At 51.1% G+C, this 20,716-nt stretch overlaps 1 protein-coding gene across 9 annotated transcripts in view; it reads right to left on the bottom strand.

Annotated features, from left to right (window-relative positions):
- The window catches only part of GREB1 (growth regulating estrogen receptor binding 1), a 126,225-nt gene that overhangs the window by 31,969 nt on the left and 73,540 nt on the right, over positions 1-20,716 (bottom strand). For 5 of the 9 annotated variants that reach the window (XM_074341670.1, XM_074341669.1, XM_074341662.1 and 2 more), the window contains 11 exons: positions 19,262-19,390; positions 15,733-15,846; positions 15,120-15,263; positions 12,330-12,515; positions 8,248-8,598; positions 4,927-5,055; positions 4,091-4,219; positions 3,251-3,448; positions 2,413-2,593; positions 1,424-1,582; positions 846-1,041 (listed from right to left, as the gene is read on the bottom strand). In XM_074341670.1, the coding sequence (XP_074197771.1) occupies positions 846-1,041; positions 1,424-1,582; positions 2,413-2,593; positions 3,251-3,448; positions 4,091-4,219; positions 4,927-5,055; positions 8,248-8,598; positions 12,330-12,515; positions 15,120-15,263; positions 15,733-15,846; positions 19,262-19,390 (1,916 nt within the window). Of the gene's footprint in view, positions 1-845; positions 1,042-1,423; positions 1,583-2,412; positions 2,594-3,250; positions 3,449-4,000; positions 4,220-4,926; positions 5,056-8,247; positions 8,599-12,329; positions 12,516-15,119; positions 15,264-15,732; positions 15,847-19,261; positions 19,391-20,716 lie in introns of those variants that run through there. The other 4 variants (XM_074341664.1, XM_074341663.1, XM_074341665.1 and 1 more) reach the window with 4 other exon arrangements.

Raw genomic sequence — 20,716 nt, 5'->3', positions numbered from 1 at the left:
GGCTCCAGAACATTCTAGCTGCGTGGCTTTAGGCAAGTGACTTACCCATTTCCCTCTGCCTCATTGTCCCCGTTTGTAAGTCAGAAGTCACCCCTGGCACCTGCATCTTACATGAGCTCTTGTGATAAAGCACTTAGAACAGTGCCTGCCTGGCTCACGTAAGCACCACATACAAACTGCTGTTCCCACCTCTGACTCTGGATCGAAGCCACATATCAACACCTTCAGATGTTCCTCAGACGCCTCTGAGACACTCCAAAGAAGTCCAGAACTTGCTGTCTCTTTATTGTTTGTGTAATTAGCTAGAGTCCAACCACCCAGATTTCCCAAATTACCAGAATTACTGGTGTCTTCTATTTTGATGAGAAAATGGCAGGTGAAAAGCTGAAATAAAACTTGCCAGGTTTTGTGGATGTGGGTTCAGTTTGAGGAAGGAGATTTTGAACCTTGCTGCTTAAGGATGCAGAGGTAGGAAAAACAGGAACATTTCTAGGGCTTCTAGACAAACTTAGCGTCACCCTGCATGGAGCCTGAATCCCCACAGCTCTAGAGGGCTCTACGCCCAACACCGAGAGAGCAGGTGTTTAGAATGCTGTTCGGGGAGCTTCTGTCACCAGAGAAACAAACCAACCACATTGCATTTCATGTTCTAAGACAATCAGTGCACTGCAGGAAGGTTTCTAGAGACCAAGGAGGGTTTAAATCTAACTGTGGGGAGAATCAAAGATCCAAGGAGCTGGAACCCACTGACCCCCAACCAGGCTAGTCAGTCCAAGCTTTACTGAACAGAATCTTCCCGGCACCAGGTCGCGGCTCACCGGGCCCAGCAGCCCAGGGGCACTCACGTTACTGTAGGAGGCTGGCCAGTGGATCTCGTTGTAAGGGCTGATGAGGGTGTGCTGCGTCTGCAGCGCATAAGGGAAGGAAGTCACGTGGAGGGTGACGATGTTGGGGGCCTCCTTCACCTCCCTGCAGTTGAGCAATCTGTCCACCAGCCCCACGGACGGGTCACTTTGGGAATAGAGATTATGAACGGTGCTACTGAGGGGAGGAAAAGGGGGAGAAGAAATGGTAAGTGGAATAACGAGACCTGTTCCGGAATTTTATGAGGATCAAGCAGTTGGATAAACAGACAACAAGCCCCCCAAATTGCCAACAATTGAACGGCTCTCCCCGTGACTAGGAAAATAAAATTTAAAAAAAATGACTGGACTTCAGGGACTGATCAGGGACTCCCCCGATACTCATGACTTATTAAAAGCTTGACTGGGGGAACAGTATCTATAGCAACTGACTGCAAGGTACACAGTCCATCCAGTCCGCAGACAGGGATGCTCGCCCTGGAGCTGGCAGTGAGTCGCCTTTTCTCCCCTGGCCCAATCTGACCGTGCACCTGCCTCCTTAAATTTTAAGTCCTACTGACCTTGAAATGATCCAGGGAGGACATAAAATGATAAATTCTATACTAAATGTAAAAGTATAGGACCAGGAATGGGAAGCATTTTGGACAAGGGGCCTAGGAGACAAGCGCATCTCAGCCTTTCTCTGTGGGACAATGGCCTCAGCGTTCTCTTCTGTAAATCTAGGGGAATAGAAAAAAAATCAGTACTTCACCTTTTGGGTGGCAGGAAGCCACTCTGAGAAACCTACCCCCCAAATGAATCTGCACCATATAGCTCTCTACATAATTCAGAATGATCAAACTCCCCCATGCCCATACATGGACACTTGATTGTAAACCCTTTACCTAGGTGAAGCTTAACAGCCCTGGCCAGCCCTCAGCTTCTGACCCTGAGCTAAATCAAAGCCTTCCTCTAAGATCCGACCCATGATCTTCCTTCCATCCTCATCTGTGCCAGCAGCGGTGTCTAAACACACAACCCCAGGCCGGGCTCATGGAGATGACCCATCCTGGGAAACCACCAGGAATCCTGCCAGACTCCAAGCTTGACACCTGAAATTCATCTAGATTTACGTTCATTTGAATTGAGAAGTAAAATCACCCTGGGAAGGGCACCAGCTGTGACCCATGGTGTCCAGAGCCAGTGAGGCTCCACCAGGAAGGGGTCTGGGCCGAGCAAGTCCCGTCAGGAGCCCTTCCCGGCGCCAGTGTGGCACCCACTGCTCTGCCGCTCACCCCCTCCCACCTCCACGCCAGCCCCGTGATGCTGAGCGAGATGCTCCCCTTGCATAGTTTCCATGACGGCACCTTTCAGAGGCCGCACTAGATGATGCTTTAGGTAACTTCCAGACTCAAGGTCTAAAATACCTCCACAGCATCCTCCCACAGGTGCCAAGCCCCCAACGTCATTCATCTCTTTAAGTCTTGTGCCCACAGTCCCAAGGACTATCCATACAGATTAACCCAAAGAAGGGAGAGCTCAGTCCTGACACGTGCGAAGTCAGTCTAACCTCACAAGATCCCAGTGGGCGTGGTCGTGGATGAGGACGAAGAGCGTGTGTGGGTTCTGAAAGGAGTTTTGCAGAAAGGCCTTAAATTTTGTCTGCGCCTCGGCATCGAGCTTCAGAACGTACTGCTCGGCCCTCTGCTTGGTCATGTGCTCCTCTTCCAAGCCCAGCTCCAGTAAAACCCCTGTAACACAGTGAAAATCCATCACCCACCAGCAGACACAACAAGCACCTCCCATGTGGCAGGCGTGGTGCTGGGCCCGGAGGCTACGGGGATGCAGGAGACGCAGGTGAGTCAGGGAGGCTGACCCCCATGCCAACGACTGTCGTGCAGGAGAGGGGCCTGGAGGCGGGCCTGCTCCACAGTGTGGGGTGCACAGAGCAGCCCACGCGGGCACGACAAAGCTGGCTTCAGGAAGCAGCTGATCCCAGGCACGTGTGACTGAAGCAAAGGGAAAGGTCTCCCTCCCCATCACCCTAAGCAAAATTATCTCTGGCCCGAATGCCGGACCGTAGGTTAGAGGACTCCAAAGTGAATCCCCTGAGTGAAGACACTGACTCTCTGTGTGGTTGGTGTTTAATCCCTTTAAAGGCACAGGGAAAATACATTAAGTTGAAGCCAGATTATTGGGACATAGTTCACTGACTTGAGTGGGACAGAGGGAAAATTCAAGTCAACAGTTATTAAAATCATGGACAATTCACTTCCCCTGAGCATCCGTTTTGTGAGCTATGAAAAGGGGGTGTTACTACTTGCCTCGTCTACTTTAGAAGCAAAGATGGTGTTAAAATCCAAATCTGAAAGTAAACAGACACCACATTCATCCCAAAAAGTGCATACCTGAATGCCAGACATGGAGCAGAGTCTGCTGGTAGGTCACTTCGGAGGGCGGAATACAAATCAGAAAGTCCACCTTCTCGAAAGACCCCAAGTCCAGGTTTTGGGTGCTGGAATCCGCAATTGAACACACGTGGGAGAGGAGCTTCTGGGCCACGGCCAGCTGGAAGGGCCGGATGTGGTGAGGCTCCAGATGGTAACCTGGAACCAGAGTCCCCGTAAAGGTGAGACACACCTGCACGCAGATGGCTACAGCCCTGGACCTCTGCTAGGGAATCAGACAGTGGGCCCCCATCTAGTGCACCAGGTGAAGAGGAATGGGGAAAACACCAATATTTATTGAGGACCTGCTCTGGACTACACACCGTGATGGTCATTTCACACCCCTTTCCTAATTTAAAAATAAAAAGATAAACAGCGCTCGGGGAGCAGAGAGGCAGTGACCTGTTCTACCTGGAGGGGCAAGTTTGGCTTCCCAGGGGAGCTGATGCCGAGACTGGACTTTGAAAGAGGCTGCAGCTTCTCTGGAAGAGGAGGAGACCATAACAGCTCTTCAGGAACTTAGAGTGATTAAAATATTTTAACAATGCACATATAAACTGGAAATCAACCCAGAGAAATGTGCCATCTCAGGAAAAGTGTACAGACGTACATTTCAGGGTAAAATGAGACTGCTGTCCTTAAAGACGAAAATTAAAATTGGATGTTAAGTCTACTTTGATGCTGAGGTGACGCCTTGCCCGCTGGATGTACCTCTAACTTTGCTCCCTTGCAGCTCCTGGGCCCCCTGGGGGCTGCCTCACCAGCTCAGACCTCGGCCGCCAGCTCCCTGGCATCACTCACTTGTGCACACTGGTGTCCCGGCAACATCCAGGGATGCTGATTTGGTGACAGAGGCGGCAGTAAGTGAGGAAGAAATGTGGCCTTGATTTTCCTGATGAAATTTGTCCAGCAAAATGTCAATGTCGCCCTCTGCCCAAAACAGAGAGAATAACAGATGTGGGTTTTGCATCACCTCCCATGTATCAGGCACCACCCAGGGCCTGGGGGACCAGAGACAGGATGGCCCATCCTGTCGAGGAGTCCACAGCCCAGGACGGCAGATGTGCTAAAGAAAATTACATTATGATGCAGTCGGTGTGAGGACAGAAGAAAGAGCAAGAGGCCACAGGCTGGGAGGTGGGGGTCTGAGCCCATCCTGGAGAAGGAGGGGCCAGGGAAGGTTTCTGGGAGGAAATGGGGTGAGTCCTGAAGGGTGAGTAGCCAGGAGGAGAAGGGAGATAGGCACTCAAGGCATACAACGCACAGAATGAGGCACGGAGAACACACATCGCCAATGAGAAGCTTCAAGCTATGCAGATGGGAGGTAGGAGTGGTGGTGGACAGTGCCAGAGAGGTAGAGAACCAGGCACCGGCCCTCATGCGCCCCCAAAGGACAGAAACCACACAGCTCCCACTTAGAGAAGCCACAGCCGGAGCAGGAAGCTGGTCAGCCAGAGACCCGCCAGCAATGCTAACACAGAGAGTGGAAGGGCAGCCTTCACGGGCTGCACGCGTCAATCAAGGCCAGGCTCAGCGGCTCACGGGGGTCGGCCTCCAAGATGTCCTCCCTCTTTGTGTCTTTGTTTACTTCTGTCTTGTCAATTTCTGAATTTGCACCTGTCTCACTACAAGCCTACCTGGACAGAGGGTGCTGAAAAAGGCTCCCAGTGAGTCCACTTTGCCCGTAACCAGCTCGTAATTGACTTCTTTCTGGTATTCGGCTGGGGTGAGAAGGCTCTCAGAGAGAATCCGGGCTTGGTATTTTCCTGGAAAACAAACAACTTTTACTTGGCCCCTCGCTTAGAATTAGCACATGAGCTCCCCTATGGCAGGGTCTGTGTCGGCATCTCTCTCTCTCTCCACCCCCAAGCCCAGCACCAGGCCTGGCTGAGGGCAGGGGCTCGTGCTGGTGACGTGAATAAAGGCACACACCACCCTGGCCCAGTTTAACAGCTGGGATAATAAGACGGACCACCCAGTACTGGCGTTGGAACCTGACTCTCTCCCCACTTAACCAGCTGTGTAACCTAGGACAGCCCAGCTTCCTTATCCGGAACACGTGGCCAACGGTACTATCTACTTCACAGTACTGTTGTGATGATAAAACAGGACAGCGTTTATAAAACGTTCAGCCCAATGCCCGACACAGCAGGGGCTCCAGGTTTATTACCGAATATACTTCTCAAATCAATGTAAAGAATTTATGAAAAATGCAGAAGACGTTTAGGATAAAAGAAGGCTGGGCAATAACTGGGACTCTGCAGAGGAACAACGTGAATTTTTAAAATAAATTTTAAAAGACACAAATATCTCAGATTTAAAATGTGTAATAGCTGTGGTATTTTTTTTTAAATAAGAGGCCAAAGAAGTGAGTGTACTGATTAGCCAAAACTCACCTGAAATTTACAAGCTGACCCATGAAGATCCACGAGTATTATGCAAACGTGTTAAGAATGACGTTTCAAAATCTTCACTAAGAGACTTATCTAAGTTGAGAAATCTGTTTGTACCCATGACTCTTTAATTAAGAAAGTGCCAGACTTAAGAATTTTCTTGTGTTCTTTTTCTCTAACAAAATGAAGTTGGAATTAGGCCTTCGCACTGCTCTGTCAGAATGAATTCATGGGTCATTATGCAGGGTAACGTGCTCACAGAGGATGATCTGGCACATAAAAGGTGCTCGGTACATCTGACCTCTTCCAAGGAGCTGTCCTCTTCTCCATGTCACCCACCTGCCAGCCCGGGCAAGGCCTGGACGTCCTGGTCATTGATAACCATGCTGCTTTTTATAACCTCCACTTCCAGCCACCCACTCTCCAACCATCTCTGACACCTGCCTGCTTCTAGGAATTCTCCCCAGTCTTCTCAAGTCCATGGAGGCTCCTGGACATTTCCCTGTCTTCACTCCCTTCCTATCCTCCTGCCCCTTCTTGGACTGGGATTCCCAGTTCATCAATAATCACTCCTTTGCATCCATCCCAACAGCCTTGCCCCAACTCTCACTGGCCAAACCCCCCTTCTGTTCCACACCTGTCCCCAAGCTGCCAGACATGGCTGGAGAAACCCCACTGTGCTGACTCATCCTCCGCACATTCAGAACCACCACGTGCCTATCTGGGGCCAACATGTCCACCTGTGCGCTGTAGCCCATCCCCTCCCCACCTCATGGACTCTGCCTTCTAACCACTGCCTCCTCTCTCCTGCACCATCCACTTCTCCCCTCAGTGCACATTCCCAGTGTCCAACATGCTCTTGCATTTCCCACCAACAAAACCCTGATCCCATTCCCTCTCCAATTATTGTCTCATTTCTCTATTCTTCTTAAGGTAAAACTTCTCAAAATAATTGTCTGTATTCGTTACTTCACCCACTCTCTCTAGAGCCCAACTCAGTGGTGCCTTTGTCCTTCATCAACCACCACCCCACAGAGACTGCGCTGCCAGCGTCATCAAGGACTGTCCCGTTGACAGACTCTCAGTCCTCAACTTAACTTGACCGAAGAAGGAGCATCTGATCTATTCATCATCTCTTCCTTCTTGACACATCCTTCCTTCTTGACACATCCTTCCCTTGACTTCCTAAACACCATTCTCTTCCTTTCACAGGACTAGTCCTCTGACCTCTTCTTTCACTCTCCACTTACTGGATGGCCAGAGCATCCATTTCTTGGCTTTCAAGTCCCATAAATGCTGACTATGCCCTTAATCTTTAGACCCAACCTGCCCTGAACTGCAGGTTTTATATCCAATTGCCTACTTACCATGGCCACTGGCTGGCTGAAGCCTAGCTGGCCAGAGAGAACACTTGGTTCCACTGCCACTTTACTGCCACGTCTTCCCACCACATATAAACAATGGAAAAGTTTTTTTAAAAACAAAACACACACTTTTCCTGCAGTTCTTCCCATCTCAACAGATGGCAATTGTGTTATTCCAGCCATACAGGCCAGAACCATCAGCATGGTCCTTGAGCCCTCGCTTCTCCCACATTCCACGCAGGACCCATGAGCAAACCCTGGTGGCACCAACGTCAAAACACACCCAAAATCAGGCCACATCTCCCCACCTCTACAAGCTCATCCAAGACAGTGCCTCATGGTCTTGAGGACCCCTGAAGCTGCCCCCAGTGTCAGCATAATTGGCTTCCTCATTTCTCTCAGGTCCCTGCTCTAATGTCACCTTGTGAGGGAGATCCTCCTGACCCCCTGAGAAGGCAGCCCCATTAACTGCAATCTTCCGTCCCTTCACCCTCCCACCAGGGACATTCTGCACTGTCTGCATCCCCACCAGAACGCACACTCCACGAAAGCAGGGACTTCCCTCCTATATCCCTAGGCCCCAGAACCGCGGCTGCACACAATAGGGCTTCAATAAGTGTTTGTATAATTAATTAGTTAACTGGCTCATGAACCCACACAACATCGTAAGGTCATTTTTTTTTTTAAAGACTATTTGCTTTGTTTTTGCTTTGCAAGGGTTGGGGGGAAGTAATCAGGTTTATTTATTTATTTTTAGAGGAGGTACTGGGGATTGAACCCAGGGCCTCATGCATGCTAAGCATGTGCTCTACCACTTGAGCTATACCTTCCTCCCAAGGTCATTATTTTTTTATCTCCATCAGGTAGTTGAAGGAACTGAGGGCCAGTGTCATTAAGCCACTGATCACCATGTGCACGTGGAACCCAGGTTTCCGCGCGTCTATCTAGACTCCACACTTGCCCCCAGTCTCTCTAGAGAAGTGGGAATTGCTCACCTTCCATGGGAGGAGGAATGGAATTTTCACTCAGCACACTACTCAGGGCACCAGCGGCTCACACCAAGGGCTACTGAGCGCTAATTGCAGTTACTAACCAACCTGCTGCGAGCCCTGGGCCACGAAAAGGGGCAACAACCAAGGAGGGCTTCGGGGGATCGACACAGCTGCTTTTCCTCCGGCTAAGCGGCGGGGCCCAGCCTCACCGGTGACAGCGATGCAGGAGTCGATGGTGGCGTTCCGGCAGGCGCAGATGATCACCACATAGTTGGTCTTGGCCAGCTTGCCCTCGACGAGCAGCCGGAACATCTCGGACAGGCCTTCGGCCAGGGAGTAGGTGCACTCGATGATGTGCACGCTGTCGTTGCAGGAGCTGGCGGCCAGGCCGGCCAGCCAGGGCAGCTGCGCCGAGGTGACCGGGGCCACGGCGCTGGGCGCCGGCGGGAAGGGCTGCGGCGGCGCCTGCTGGTACTGCCGGATCTCCGTCAGGTGCGACTCGCGCCAGGAGCGCAGGAAGATCTGCTCCAGGTCCTCCATCAGGGGCACCTGGTCGGCCGCTGCCAACGACAAGGCGGGCGGAAGAGGCTTCAGCGCGCGCCCCACGCGGCGGCATCGTACAGACACGGTGGGGCCATTCGGCGGAAATGCGTGTAAACGAATTTTAAAATAACACCATCTAAGTTATGAATGTTAAATTGCATTACAGACTGCTGGGAAATATAGCGGTGGCTACAAAAGCAGCCCTAATCTCACCAACCTAACAGAAGCACTACTATTTTTGTGTATTTGTCTTTTCTCCCCCCACATGCAGGTTATAAATAGCTGTAGTGATCGTGAGTATACGACTTCAGGGCTTGTCTGCTTTCCTCACCATCACACCATCGTCTTGTTTCTGGGACATTTACAGTCTTCACAAACAGCACTCCTAATGGGCACGTGACCTCCCACGACACGGAGGTGCCATCACTGGCTTAGCCATGTTGATCTACTGTTGACCCTTGGATTGCTTCCACATGAGCACCTTTATAAATACTTCCGCAATATACAGCTTTATGTCTAGGACCTAACTTCCTGAGCCTAAATGTGCAAAACAGAGCCGACTAACACATATCATCAAATAGACTGTTTCCAGGCGGTCTAAACGTGTCAACTTACCATGACGTTAACGACACATGACAAACATCGTTCCACGGCACCCTTAGCTCCACCGGATGCCATTGTTTGGGTTGCTATCATTAATTTAATAGAGAAAAACAGTGCCTGTTTGATTTATTAATTTTGTACCTCTTGGATAACTAGGGAGACTGGATACTTTCAACATTCGTTTCCTACAGGTATTTTCTGGTTTATATGTCCAAATTTTTTAATTGGATGAGCTGGAGGAAGGAGCACTATGCTTTGATTTAGAAGACGTGCTCCCATCCAGCCCCACCCAGCACCAGCTGTGGAGCCTTGGGCTCTCTTAAGATACAGTTTTCTGATCGGAAAAAATGGGGGTCATAACGCCTACTCATGGGGCTGTGCCAAAATTCGATTAGATAAGCTGTTCTATCTCCTGTCTTTAAAATCTTTCCCTGGAGCCCACATCCCCTTCCAGAACCACCACCACCCAGCAAAGCTCTGGAAGAGCTGTCTGCACTTGCCACCATTCTTGTTTCCTCACCTCCATGCTCTCTCATCCACATAACCCAATACGGTCTTGTCTCCAGCTTCCTCATACATCACCATCAAGGTTGCCAATGGCTTACACATGCCCAAAGCCAACGGTCAATAACCAGTCTGCACTCAACTCTTGGCTGCTACCTCAGTTGATTGGTCCCTCTCCCTGAAATGCTTTGCTTCACCAGCTTCTGATTCAATATTTATCTGTTCCTTCAACATCTCCTGGATGAGTGCCAGCTTTCTGCTACTGGACACACACAAGTGACTGAGATCAACATTCCTGATCTCACAGAGCTTCCATCCTAAATGGGGAGGTGGACTTAAACAGATACACAGTATAATTTCCAGGAGTGTAGTGCTCTGAGTGGATGGGTAAAAGGGAAGAGGGGACAGCACCCCAGGGGTCTGGGGAGGGGGCAATGCTGTCTTACCCACGATAATGATAAGGCCTCTCTGAGAAGGAGACATGAGGTGACATGTGAAGTGAAACTCGGATGACAGGAGGGAGTGAGTCACGCAAATGTCCTGGGGCAAGATCATTTCTCAGGGAAGGAACAGCAGGCACAAGATGCCTGCATGGGACCGAGATCGGTGGGCTAGGGAGGGACTGTGGGGCTGGAGCAGAGGAAGCAGAGGGGAGCAGGAGGTGGGGCCTGTCACTTGGGCCCTGGAACGTGTGCGGGTTGAGCATTTGATGGGAAACCACTGGAGAGCTCCGAGCAGAGAAAATATATGACTGGACTCACAATTTAACAGACATGGAGAATAGTGGGGAAGAGTGGTGCCCTGGGCAAGGAAGGCAGTGATGGAGAGGGTGGGCAAGGTTGGATTCAGGATGAGGCCCAGCCTACCAGTGGAATGGATGTGGATTGTGAGTGAGAGTGAGAAAGAGAACACATACACATTTTCCCAGATTCCTGACCTGGAGGTTTCCCCCTCTCCTGGCTCCCTCTGTCTCCTCCAGGTCTCTGAATGTTGCGTGTCCCAGAGCTCAAACCTCGGTGCCCTCCTCCATCCATCACCATTCCCAGGCTCTCCTCCAGTCTCACCACTGTCCCTGAGCCCACATATCCTAAATTTGTAGCTGCAACCTCTCCCTGAGGCTCAAGACCTGCCCACCCAAATCCTTGACTCAGCCCCTGTGGCCGTCCCACCAGCAGCTCACACTTGAAATTGCTGAAATGGGGCTTTTTGCTCATCCTTCAGCTCCATAGCTTACCTGGCTGCTCAGGCCAAAAGGCAAGTCCCCTCCTTCCCTGGCCCCCTCAGACAGACAGCCCACCATGCTCACCTTCAGAATATATCCAGCATCGCTCCCCTGTGCCCCTCAGTGGCCCAAGCCACCACCTGCCTTCACTGGGACGACGGCACCACCCCTGCACCATCTGCTGCACGTGGCAGCCCACGTGGTCTAGAAATGACAGTCAGATCACATCCGCCTACAGTGCTCCAGGGGAGCTATGGACTGAATTGTGTTCCCCCCAAACTCCTATGTTGAAGGCTTAGCCCCCAGTGTGATTGTATTTGGCAACAGGGCCTTTAAAGAAGTAGCTACGGTTAAGGGAGGTCAGGAGGGTGGGGCCCTAATCCAGTAGGACTGGTGGCCCTTTAAGAAGAGGAAGAGACACCGGAGCTCCCTCTCCATCCCCCACCACACACACACACCAAGGAAAGGCCACGGGATGACATGGCTCAAAGGTGGCCGTCTGCAAGCCAGGAAGAGAGGACCCCCAGAGCCCAACCAGCCTGCCACCAGGATCTCAGACTTTCAGCCTATAGAATCAGGACAGAATTCATCGCTGCTGTTTAAGCCCCTCAGTCTGAGATATGTTGTTATGGCCACCTGAGCTGACTGATACAAGTTATTTCTCAGTGGGTCTCAAATATGAACTCCTAAATGACAAGGTCCTACTGCATAGCACAGGGAACAATAGCCAGTAGTGAAAAAGAATATAAAAAGGAGTGTGTGTGTGTGTATATATGTATACATGAATGAATCACTATGCTGTCCACCAGAAACTAACCCAATATTGTAAATCAACTATACTTCAATTAAAAAAAATATATATGAACTCCTGATCTTAGCCTGAGGCCCTGTCCCCTCTCTGACGGCACCCTTGCCCTCATGCTCTCACTCTGAAGCCGCTCTGGCTCCCACTGACCTGGGGCTCCTCGTTCCCTCCTGCCCCGAGGCCCTCACCTCTCTCCCCTCTTCTGCCTGCCTCAGCTCCTCACAAGGCCAGCTCCTTTTCATCACTCACCACTCAAACGCCACCTCCTCACAGAGGCCTTTCCTGAATCAGCCCCACAGACATACACCCCATCTTCATTCAGTTTACTTTCCACTTGTCCATTGTTTCTCTCTCCCTCTAGAACACAGTCTCCTTGAGGGCAGAGCCTGTGTTTTATTCCTGCTCTACCTCTGCACCTAGAATGGCAGGGAAATCATTATTGAATCCTCACTGGAGATCCTGACCTTCAGACCCTCGGGGGTGGGTGGTGGAGGGGTGACCACCACAGGACCTGGTAACAGAGGCGGCTTCACAAGGGCTCTGAGTGATGGTCAGCGAGCAAGGCTTATGCAATTATTCTGCCAGTGGTTCCCACAAAATGGGAGGAGACTCACCCAGCTGGACAAGATAGTAGACGGTGAGCAGGAGCTGCATCTCCTCTGAGATGGGCTGGATGGTGGAGGCCCCGTGTTGTTCATATGCCCTGGAGATGGACTGGGAGTTCTGGTAGCACGTGTACAGGAGAGGGCTCACGACCACGTCATTCAGGTTCCCACAGAGGTACGGGAAGTTGCCGTGACCTGGGGGGAGAAGAAGCAGTGCCCGCCTGGCAATGGCCTTGGGCACAACGTGTGGCCCCCACATGTGGGGGTGGGGTCTCTGAATTGAAGAGAACAAAAGCATGCAGGCTAGCTGCACCTGGGGTAACTCAAGTGCTCCTGCTCGGGGAAATTTAGAACTCCCAGCCCTTGCTGACTTGTGCACCTGCTCTGATACCTGACGGGGCTGTACCATTTGCTTGTTCATTTAGTCCAATCCCTTACTTTATAGCTGAGCGAGCCAGGGCCCAGACAGAACCGCCAAAGCCAAACAGCCATCGCCTGGGCTGCTCCATTGGCTCTAACCCTAGAAACTCCACGTGGGCGGTACCTTCCAGCTCTCTGCCAGGCCTGTGCTGGCCCGGCCCTGCCCAGCTCCCACTGTTGGAGTCTGCCTCCCAGCCTCCCAGGACTCTCTGGCAAGCTGAGTTAGAAAAATACATCACTGAACAGACTAGAGACTCCAAATAACGACAGAATGTGACAAAAGCTTTAGCAACCATTACAAGATTAATTCTAATGGCAATTCTCAGAGGCTGGAGAGCCCAGGCCAGGTCCAAATCACTTCTGCACCATTTATTAACTATGTTACCCTAAGCAAGCAGCTTAACTTCCCTAAGCCTCGGTCTCCACATTTGTAAAATGGGGTGACGATATCAAATCCTCATGGGGTTGCGAAGATGATCAAATGTGCAGGTGTGTGTGTGGCATCCTGTACTCAGAAGATCTCCATGTATTCACCACGCACACACTTACTGGATGCCCGCTGTGGGCTGTGTGCGGGCATCATGCTCGGCTCTGTGGGAAAATCCAGTGATGGAGACATAGTTTACGTCCTCAAGGAAATTGCTTCCCAAACCTAAGGGTGCATGAGGGTCCCCTGACAGGCTTTCCTAAAACACAGATTGCTGGGCCCCATCACAGAGCTTCTGATTCAGGAAGAGGGCCTGACTCTGACTCTGGGATGGCCCCAGGAATTCACTCCTCTAAGAAGGTCCTGGGTGACGCTGGTCTTGCTCATCCAGGTACCACAATGTGGGCAGCACTGGTCAAGAATATTATGGTTTAAAAGAAGCAACATAAAGAATCACTATTAAAGGAAGAGTATGCTATTTGTCATAAAAGAGGCAAAAAGAAGCTACTAAGGGGCCCAGATTAAAGGGAATCTCAGGCGGCTTCCTGGAGGAGGCACAGGGTTGGGTCTTACAGCACAAGTGGGGTTTGATCAGATGGTACAGGGAAAGGAGCTCGGGAAGCACAGAAGTTACAAAGAGGAGGGCGGCTTAACCAAGGTGTGGGAAGTGCAGTGACGTGAGGAGCAGAGATGGTCTCAATCTGGGATCATCAGCTGTTGGACACAGGTCTGCCGGACCCCCACCCCAACTTCCCTGAGGCGCCTGGCTAGTCTTGCTTGTTCACCAGTCATATTATACCAAGTAGGGTTGTCCCCCAGTCCTGCCTTGCTGTTTTCTGTGTTCCTTGGCCTACCACAGACATACAGCAACCATGTAAAGAAAATATGTAATGGGAGGTGAAGGGAGAGGGTACAGCTCAGTGGTAGAGCACGTGCTTAGCATGCACAAGGTCCTAGGTTCAATCCCTTGTACCTCTATTAAAAAAAAAAAGAAAGTAATTGAATGTTGACCTTCATCGTAGCTACCCAATAGGGCCCAATGGGATTCCTGGCCCTGCCTGACGTCCAGTTTAAAACCCAGATTCACACCCTGCCCATTGTTTGGTTTTTTTAGGAAAAAAGAAAGGTTTGCTCTCTCTTATTTCTTAATTAATGGTAAGATACCTCTCCTAGTTTACTTCCACCCTCTCTTCTCTATTCCCCAAAATGTGATACCAAATACGGTGTTGACTTATTTAAGAAGGACCTGATTGTATGTGCACACGTGTATGTGTTTGTGGTTGTGTGTGTGTGTGTGACCCCATGCCAGCACACAGCACCGGCGAGCACTATCATCAAACAAGTCCACCGAACCCTCACATTCCAAGGGCTCTCACTTCATTAGAACAGGATTTCCTTAGCTGAGCCACAAATCTATCTCCGCCAGCAGCCATGAGCCCACTGACACAGAACAGAGATCCAATCTGGTCTTGTTTTATGCTTCTGCGTGGTGACCATGGCCACCTTTGCACAATCAAAGTCAGATTTCATAGTCAAAAAATACCACTGGCCACAGGACAACCCGCCAGCCCAGGGTCTGGTAAATCAGCAAGGGGCTGGTGCCCTTCTCCGTGGTGCTCAGCCCTGGGCCTGTTCCCGTCGCAGGGGCCTAGTGTGGCTGGGGGAGTGACTAATTGAAAGAACAAATGAACAAGCACTTGGGCATCACAGAACTGGACCACTTCACCCGGGCTTGTCATGGAAACCGTGACAAGCTCTGCCACTCTTGGCATCTGGTCAGGGGCCATCCCAGTGACTGGTCTGCTTAGCTCTTTCGTTGCTCTAGAAAGAGTTTTTGAGTTTTTCTAGGAGGACACCCTGGGCATGGAGTCAGACTGGAACGACGTGTCAGTGTTTCTCGAGTGTTCCTTGGGCTCCCTGACCTCCACCACTTGTCACACCACTGTACTTGCCTTTAAAGATCACCGGCTTGGCCTTGCATATTTTCAGCAAGTTGTCAGGAACAGACACTGGTTCTCCGGAGGCCACGACGGGAAAGGTGACTGAGGCCGGTCCCACCAAGCCAACCTGGGGCATGCAGGTCACGCCTGCATTCTCTAGAAACACGCCAAGAGCGTTAGGAAAATACATCAGACAAAGAATCTGCCTCTGGCAGATCTGATGTCAGACCAGCCAATAGATCTGCCTCAACTGGACCCTCTCCCCATTTTCAGGGGCACCCAGCCTGGGAATCACAGATTCCTACAGTCAAAAGCAGCATTAAGGTCCCTGGGTCCAACCTTCCCCACCAAACAACCTGTTTCCTCCTCTTTAATAGCCCTGCCAAGTGACAGGTAAGCTTTTTTTTAATTCCTCTAGGATCAGGGAATTCAATACTGTGTAGGGATCCTGGGCTTTGTTAAACAAGTCTAATATATAAGAAAGAGAGTCTTTTGTTATACCCAGCCCTGTCTCTGTAGAACTTTCTCGCCAATATACACAAAAGTGTTCACACACACACAGCCAGTGGCACCACCACCACTAGTACCCAAGCCTTGGATTTGGGGCAAGGCTATTGCCACTTACCATACTTAGCTCTGTTCCCACCACCCTGGGGGTAGCCGCCGTCTGCAGCTGATGGAGATTCTGGAGACCACCCTTTGTGGCGCTTTTTGGGGGGCCCAGAGTTGGATAAGATACCTAGACAACATTCAGAGTACAGATTAGGCTGTCACTAGGGCAAGCTTCCATAAAACGTTCCCTTGATTTGGAGAACACTCATTTGTTATTTTTTTTTTTAAATCACAATTTTACAAAGGGTTTTAGCATCTAGTAAAGTATCTGGGCTTAAGGAAGTATCCTGTCATCCTCTGTAAATATTTCATTCCAAAGTTGTGCAAATGTCCGAGTTTTAGCTCCCTAAGCCTTAATTACCTCTTTCACCTTTACAGCGGGGTAATAAAATCTACTCTGGAAGGTGGTTTGATCAGGACTAAAGAGAATATACGTAAAGTGCAGAATTTGGGTCCAATAAATGGTAGCCACCGAGACCCGCATCATCACCACCGTTATCTACACATTCCAATAGATGAACAGGGGTTTCTGGAGACAAGCTGCAGCTGCATTCGAGCCATCACCACTGTTTTACCACTTGGAGGCAGTACTGATCCACCTGTGCCCCTCTCCCCACCCCAGCCTTGAAAGCTAATTTCAGATTAAAAATCTCAAGGGGACCAGAAGCTGGTACCCACTGCTTGTCATGAGTCATCCCTGCCCACTCTAGAAAGCAGCATGAGCATGACTCATGATATGTTCTTGGAGTATTCAAAATATCAAGAATTCGTTACTATACTTTTTTTTGACACAAAATCGCCCCTACATTTAGAGCTACATGTTAAACCGTGACACATTAAAGAAATTGATACAACATTGTAAACTGACTATACATCAATCAATCAATCAATCAAATAAAAAATTTTAAATTTAAAACTCTATTCCCGGATGTAGCCCCATCCCCAGGAAACCAGAACCCCAGCTGGCGGGGGGAGGGAATGCATCCTGATGACGCCCCCCTACCTCCCCTGAGCTCCCGGTGATTCTAAACCACACCAGGGCTGACTAACGAGGGGTTTAGAGCAATGTTACTCTAGATCTGGCCTGAGAGAAAGCTGGAGAAAACCAGCAGGAGCTCGTGAAAATTGTCCACTCCTATGGAATCAAATCTCCAGAGATGAGAGGACACAGCACTCACAAGCATGCGGGTTATGCCTAGGCGAGCGCAGTGTGAGAATTACTGCTTTAGAGTCTCTTAAAAGTCATCCACAATTATTGCTACCTCTTCTTTAGACTGAGTAAAATCCAGTGGATCAAAAGTTAAAAAACGAGAAGTACTTTGTTTACAAAGAGCTTTCAAACAGGTGGGCTCCTCGGACCCCCGCAACCTCTCGGGCAGCTTCTGTTATCTTTGTTCCAGTTAGAACCACATCTTCGCCTCCCCAAACATCTGTCCTCAAGAGCCGGTGGAAGAGCTCCCACAAAGACTAAGGTGTCAGCTCCTCTAAAACCCCTATTAAACTATCAAAGCGGAGAAGGCAGTGGGGTTGGGCCTTGGTATTAAGGATGGATGATTTACAGATGTTTTCTCCCTTTGGGATGTGAACACCAACAGCCTCTAAGTGGACTCTAAGCTCAAGAACTCTCCCAGAATGACGTCACCAGGAGCTGTCCCGTGGACCAGCTATTTCTGGCCATGTGTCCTGGTAGTAGGGGGGCACTATTTGGCACTTCGGGCCCCAGCCCCTTACCTCCACAGGGACAGCACTTCTGCTGAGAACCCCTGAGTGACAGCCCCCAAGCCTTTATTAAACACTCCACAGAGCTTCAGAAGCAGCTTCTTAAAATTGATTCCAGCTCTCCACAGAGCAGGTGGGAGGCATAGAATCTCTGATGCTTCAGCTGTGCCTTTAATGATCCAACCCCCCTCGGCTCGGCCAGCATCTTTTAAGCCCTCCGTGCCAGGCTCCATGGAGCACCTGGGCTCCCAGAGCGAATGACGACCACCCTGCTCTCGGGCTGACACCTGAGGATCCCAGGGAGGGAGCCCTCCTGCAGGGAGGAGGGGACACCTGAGCTAAGCTCTGAACGGCAGGTATAGCAGGTGGGTGGGGAGAGCTCTCCAAGGGCACAGATATGTGACCAGGGTGTGGATGTCACAATGTGGAGACAGGAGGGGGAGACAGAACTGTCCAACATAGCTGGGGTGTGAGTTCTTAAGCAGAAACAGTGGGGACTGAGTGAGGTTCCAAAGGCTGGTTGGGGCCAGATTCCAGGGGGCTCCAGCACCACACTAGGGAATTGAGGGGTCTATTTCCCACATCCCTCCAAGGAAGCATGTCATTCACTGCAGGAGGAGCCTCAGATTGGCTCCCAGAGCCAATGTCACTGGGCCCAGGCTGAGGGAGGCCCTCGTTCCCTGCTGACTGGGGAGAAGGCTGGTTACGCCCAGACCTCAGTGCAGGGAGGGGAGGCACCAACAACACAGCCTCCCAGCACCACCCCAGCAACCCAGCACCTAGCGGAGAAGAAACAGTCACAGGAAGAAAAGTGGGTGCCTGCCTAGGGTTCCTCACATTGTGGTGTTGGGGAGGGGAGTTACAAAGACTTGACCTCAGACCACAGAATAGACACTCTGGTTAGGACTGGCAAGTATCAGATCCATTTCAGAAAAGACGTTGTTCCTTCAACTAAGAGGGAGACGATTCCTCCACCAGGGAAGTCCTCTGCCAGGCGTGTCAGAGAATCAGGGAGGCCTGGGATCCAGCCTGGCTGCCTCTTTGGGCTGCACTTTCCTCTGTAAAGGAGGTTGGACTAGATGTCTTCGAGGGGCTCGTCCTGTGACAGTCTGGGGTCCTAATATTCCATGTAGCTGTGTGCACGCAGGACGGAGGAGAGAGGTAAGACCTGCCTATGAAATGACTCCAGGTGAGTGCAGAGGGAGAGCAGGGTCCTGGGGCTGCTCTGCCTCTGACTCTTCCTTGACCCACAGCCTCAGCTCTAGCAGGAGGCCTGCTTAACCTCTTCACCCACCTTTCTCACTCAGACCCTCGCCTCCTCATCCCTCTTCCTCACTTCCTCGCATACCATCTCTAATCAGTGCTTCCCCAGCTGTAAGTTACAGCTCAGTTGTCACCTCCTCCAGGAAGCCCTCCCTGAAAAGACCAGTTAAATAATGGTGCCCCTTAGTGAGCTGCCAGATGTGCCCTGAACTCCCATGTAGCACCTCACTGAATCTTCTCAACTGCCCTCAGAGCAGAACTCTCATCTTTAGATCCTTAGCCAAAAGACTTGCCCAAGATTCCTCAACTAATAAGAGAGTTGGATTTGGAATTCTTACCTATCTGATTCTTCACTGCATCTTGGCACACACCCAGCACCAGGGCCTGGGCACAGCCCCACAGACTCAGGAGGCACCTGGTGACCCAGCCTGACTCTCATTCCAAGCCCCCCAATTCCAGGAGGCTCAGGGGCCCCAGCACAATGGCTCCTGTGTCCCCGACCCCCTCACCGCCTTGGTCCAGAGCAAAGCAGGGCTCCCAGATGGGACGGGCGAAGCTACCTAATGCCGAGGGGCGTGGCCCGGCAGACAGGTTGTTCTTCACCAGCGGCTGATGCTTCGGGGAATCTTTGCCGTTGAAAACAGCCAGACCCATTGCTGCGGTGAGTGAGGGGTGATCAGAGGCTGGTCCTGACAGCAGAGAGAAACAAGGAGGAGACAAGGACTTCTGTGAGCCCAGCAAGCAGGAAATTACTTCTCCCCCAGTTTTCACAAATTAGCTTTTCACTGACAAGTCCCCTCGGGAACCAGAGCTCCTGACAGAGTGATTCCACCCCACTGAGAAAGCAGACACACGGTGTGCACACACAGGCACACACACTTCTGCTTGTGCTCCAGTGAGCACTCCTGGTGAAAGAACGGCCAGGGGACGGGAGCGGCCAGCAGAGTCCCCTGGATTCCAGGAGCACCCCTGCATCTGCTCTCCATCCCCCGCTCCCTTCCACCCTCTCAAGTTCATGTTCGTGTCACACAGGCTCAGGAAAGCTGCCGGGTTTGCAGTCACCAAGTCCAGGCTGCCCACAGGGCTCTCCGAGTCCAAGGAGAAGTCTGGGGGCAAGTCTGGTCTTCTAAGTCACCCACACCAGCCAGAGGGCCTGGAAGGTGCTCCAGAGCCAGGAGCAGCACAGAACGTTTCCTGTGGGTGAGGTGGCATGTGGGGGGCTGGGGCGGGGGTTAAGGATGAGGTTCTGAAGCCAGGCGACCTGGGTCTGAATCCCAGCTCTGCTGCTGACTAGCTGAGTAACTCTGCTTAACTTCTGTAACCTCCCTACACGTCAACGTTCTCACCTAGGAGATGGGGGTAACGACAGAGCCGCTGTGAGGATGACATGGGTTAACAGACGTAAAGTGTGTCGTAAGCACTAAGTGTTTGTTACTACTACCATCGTACTGAATTCTTACGATCACCCTGCAAATTAGACAGAGAAGATTTTTCTCCAATTGTTCAGGAAATGGAGATTCAAAGAGTTAAAATGAGTTGCCCCAAATCACTCAGCTACGAGTTAGCAGCACTGGAACTCACACCCAGTTTTCCAACCGCAAAAACGCTGATCTCTCCATTTGCCACAGGGTGACAGGTCCGGGCACAGTGAGGACAACAGCAGACACCACGAAGAGCAGGGGGCACGTGCTTCTGGAGGAGAGTGTGCTCCCAGCCCAGGTGCACCCTTTTCATTATGGATGTGATGAGCCCAGTGGGGCAAGGGCCCTGGTCCCCTCTACTGACCCTGAGTGGGAGGAATGACAATAACCAACCCACCACGGTCATTGAGAAGGAGGCGGCTATCTATTTGATAACAGCCACCTGCTAATCAGGTCTGTTCAGCACAGTGAACTCCAAGCACATGAACCAGAAATGCCTGCTGTCAAATCCGACTACATGTGAGACCCGAGGCAAGCATCTCTGTGCCTCAGTTTACCCGCTGGTACAATGGGGAGACTAAAACCCACTCCTGG

Source organism: Camelus bactrianus, chromosome 15, assembly GCF_048773025.1.
Source record: "Camelus bactrianus isolate YW-2024 breed Bactrian camel chromosome 15, ASM4877302v1, whole genome shotgun sequence".
In the NCBI taxonomy this organism is placed as follows: Eukaryota; Metazoa; Chordata; class Mammalia; order Artiodactyla; family Camelidae; genus Camelus; species Camelus bactrianus.
The sequence above is the reverse complement of the archived record's forward strand: the minus strand, read 5'-3'. Positions and strand labels throughout refer to the sequence as shown.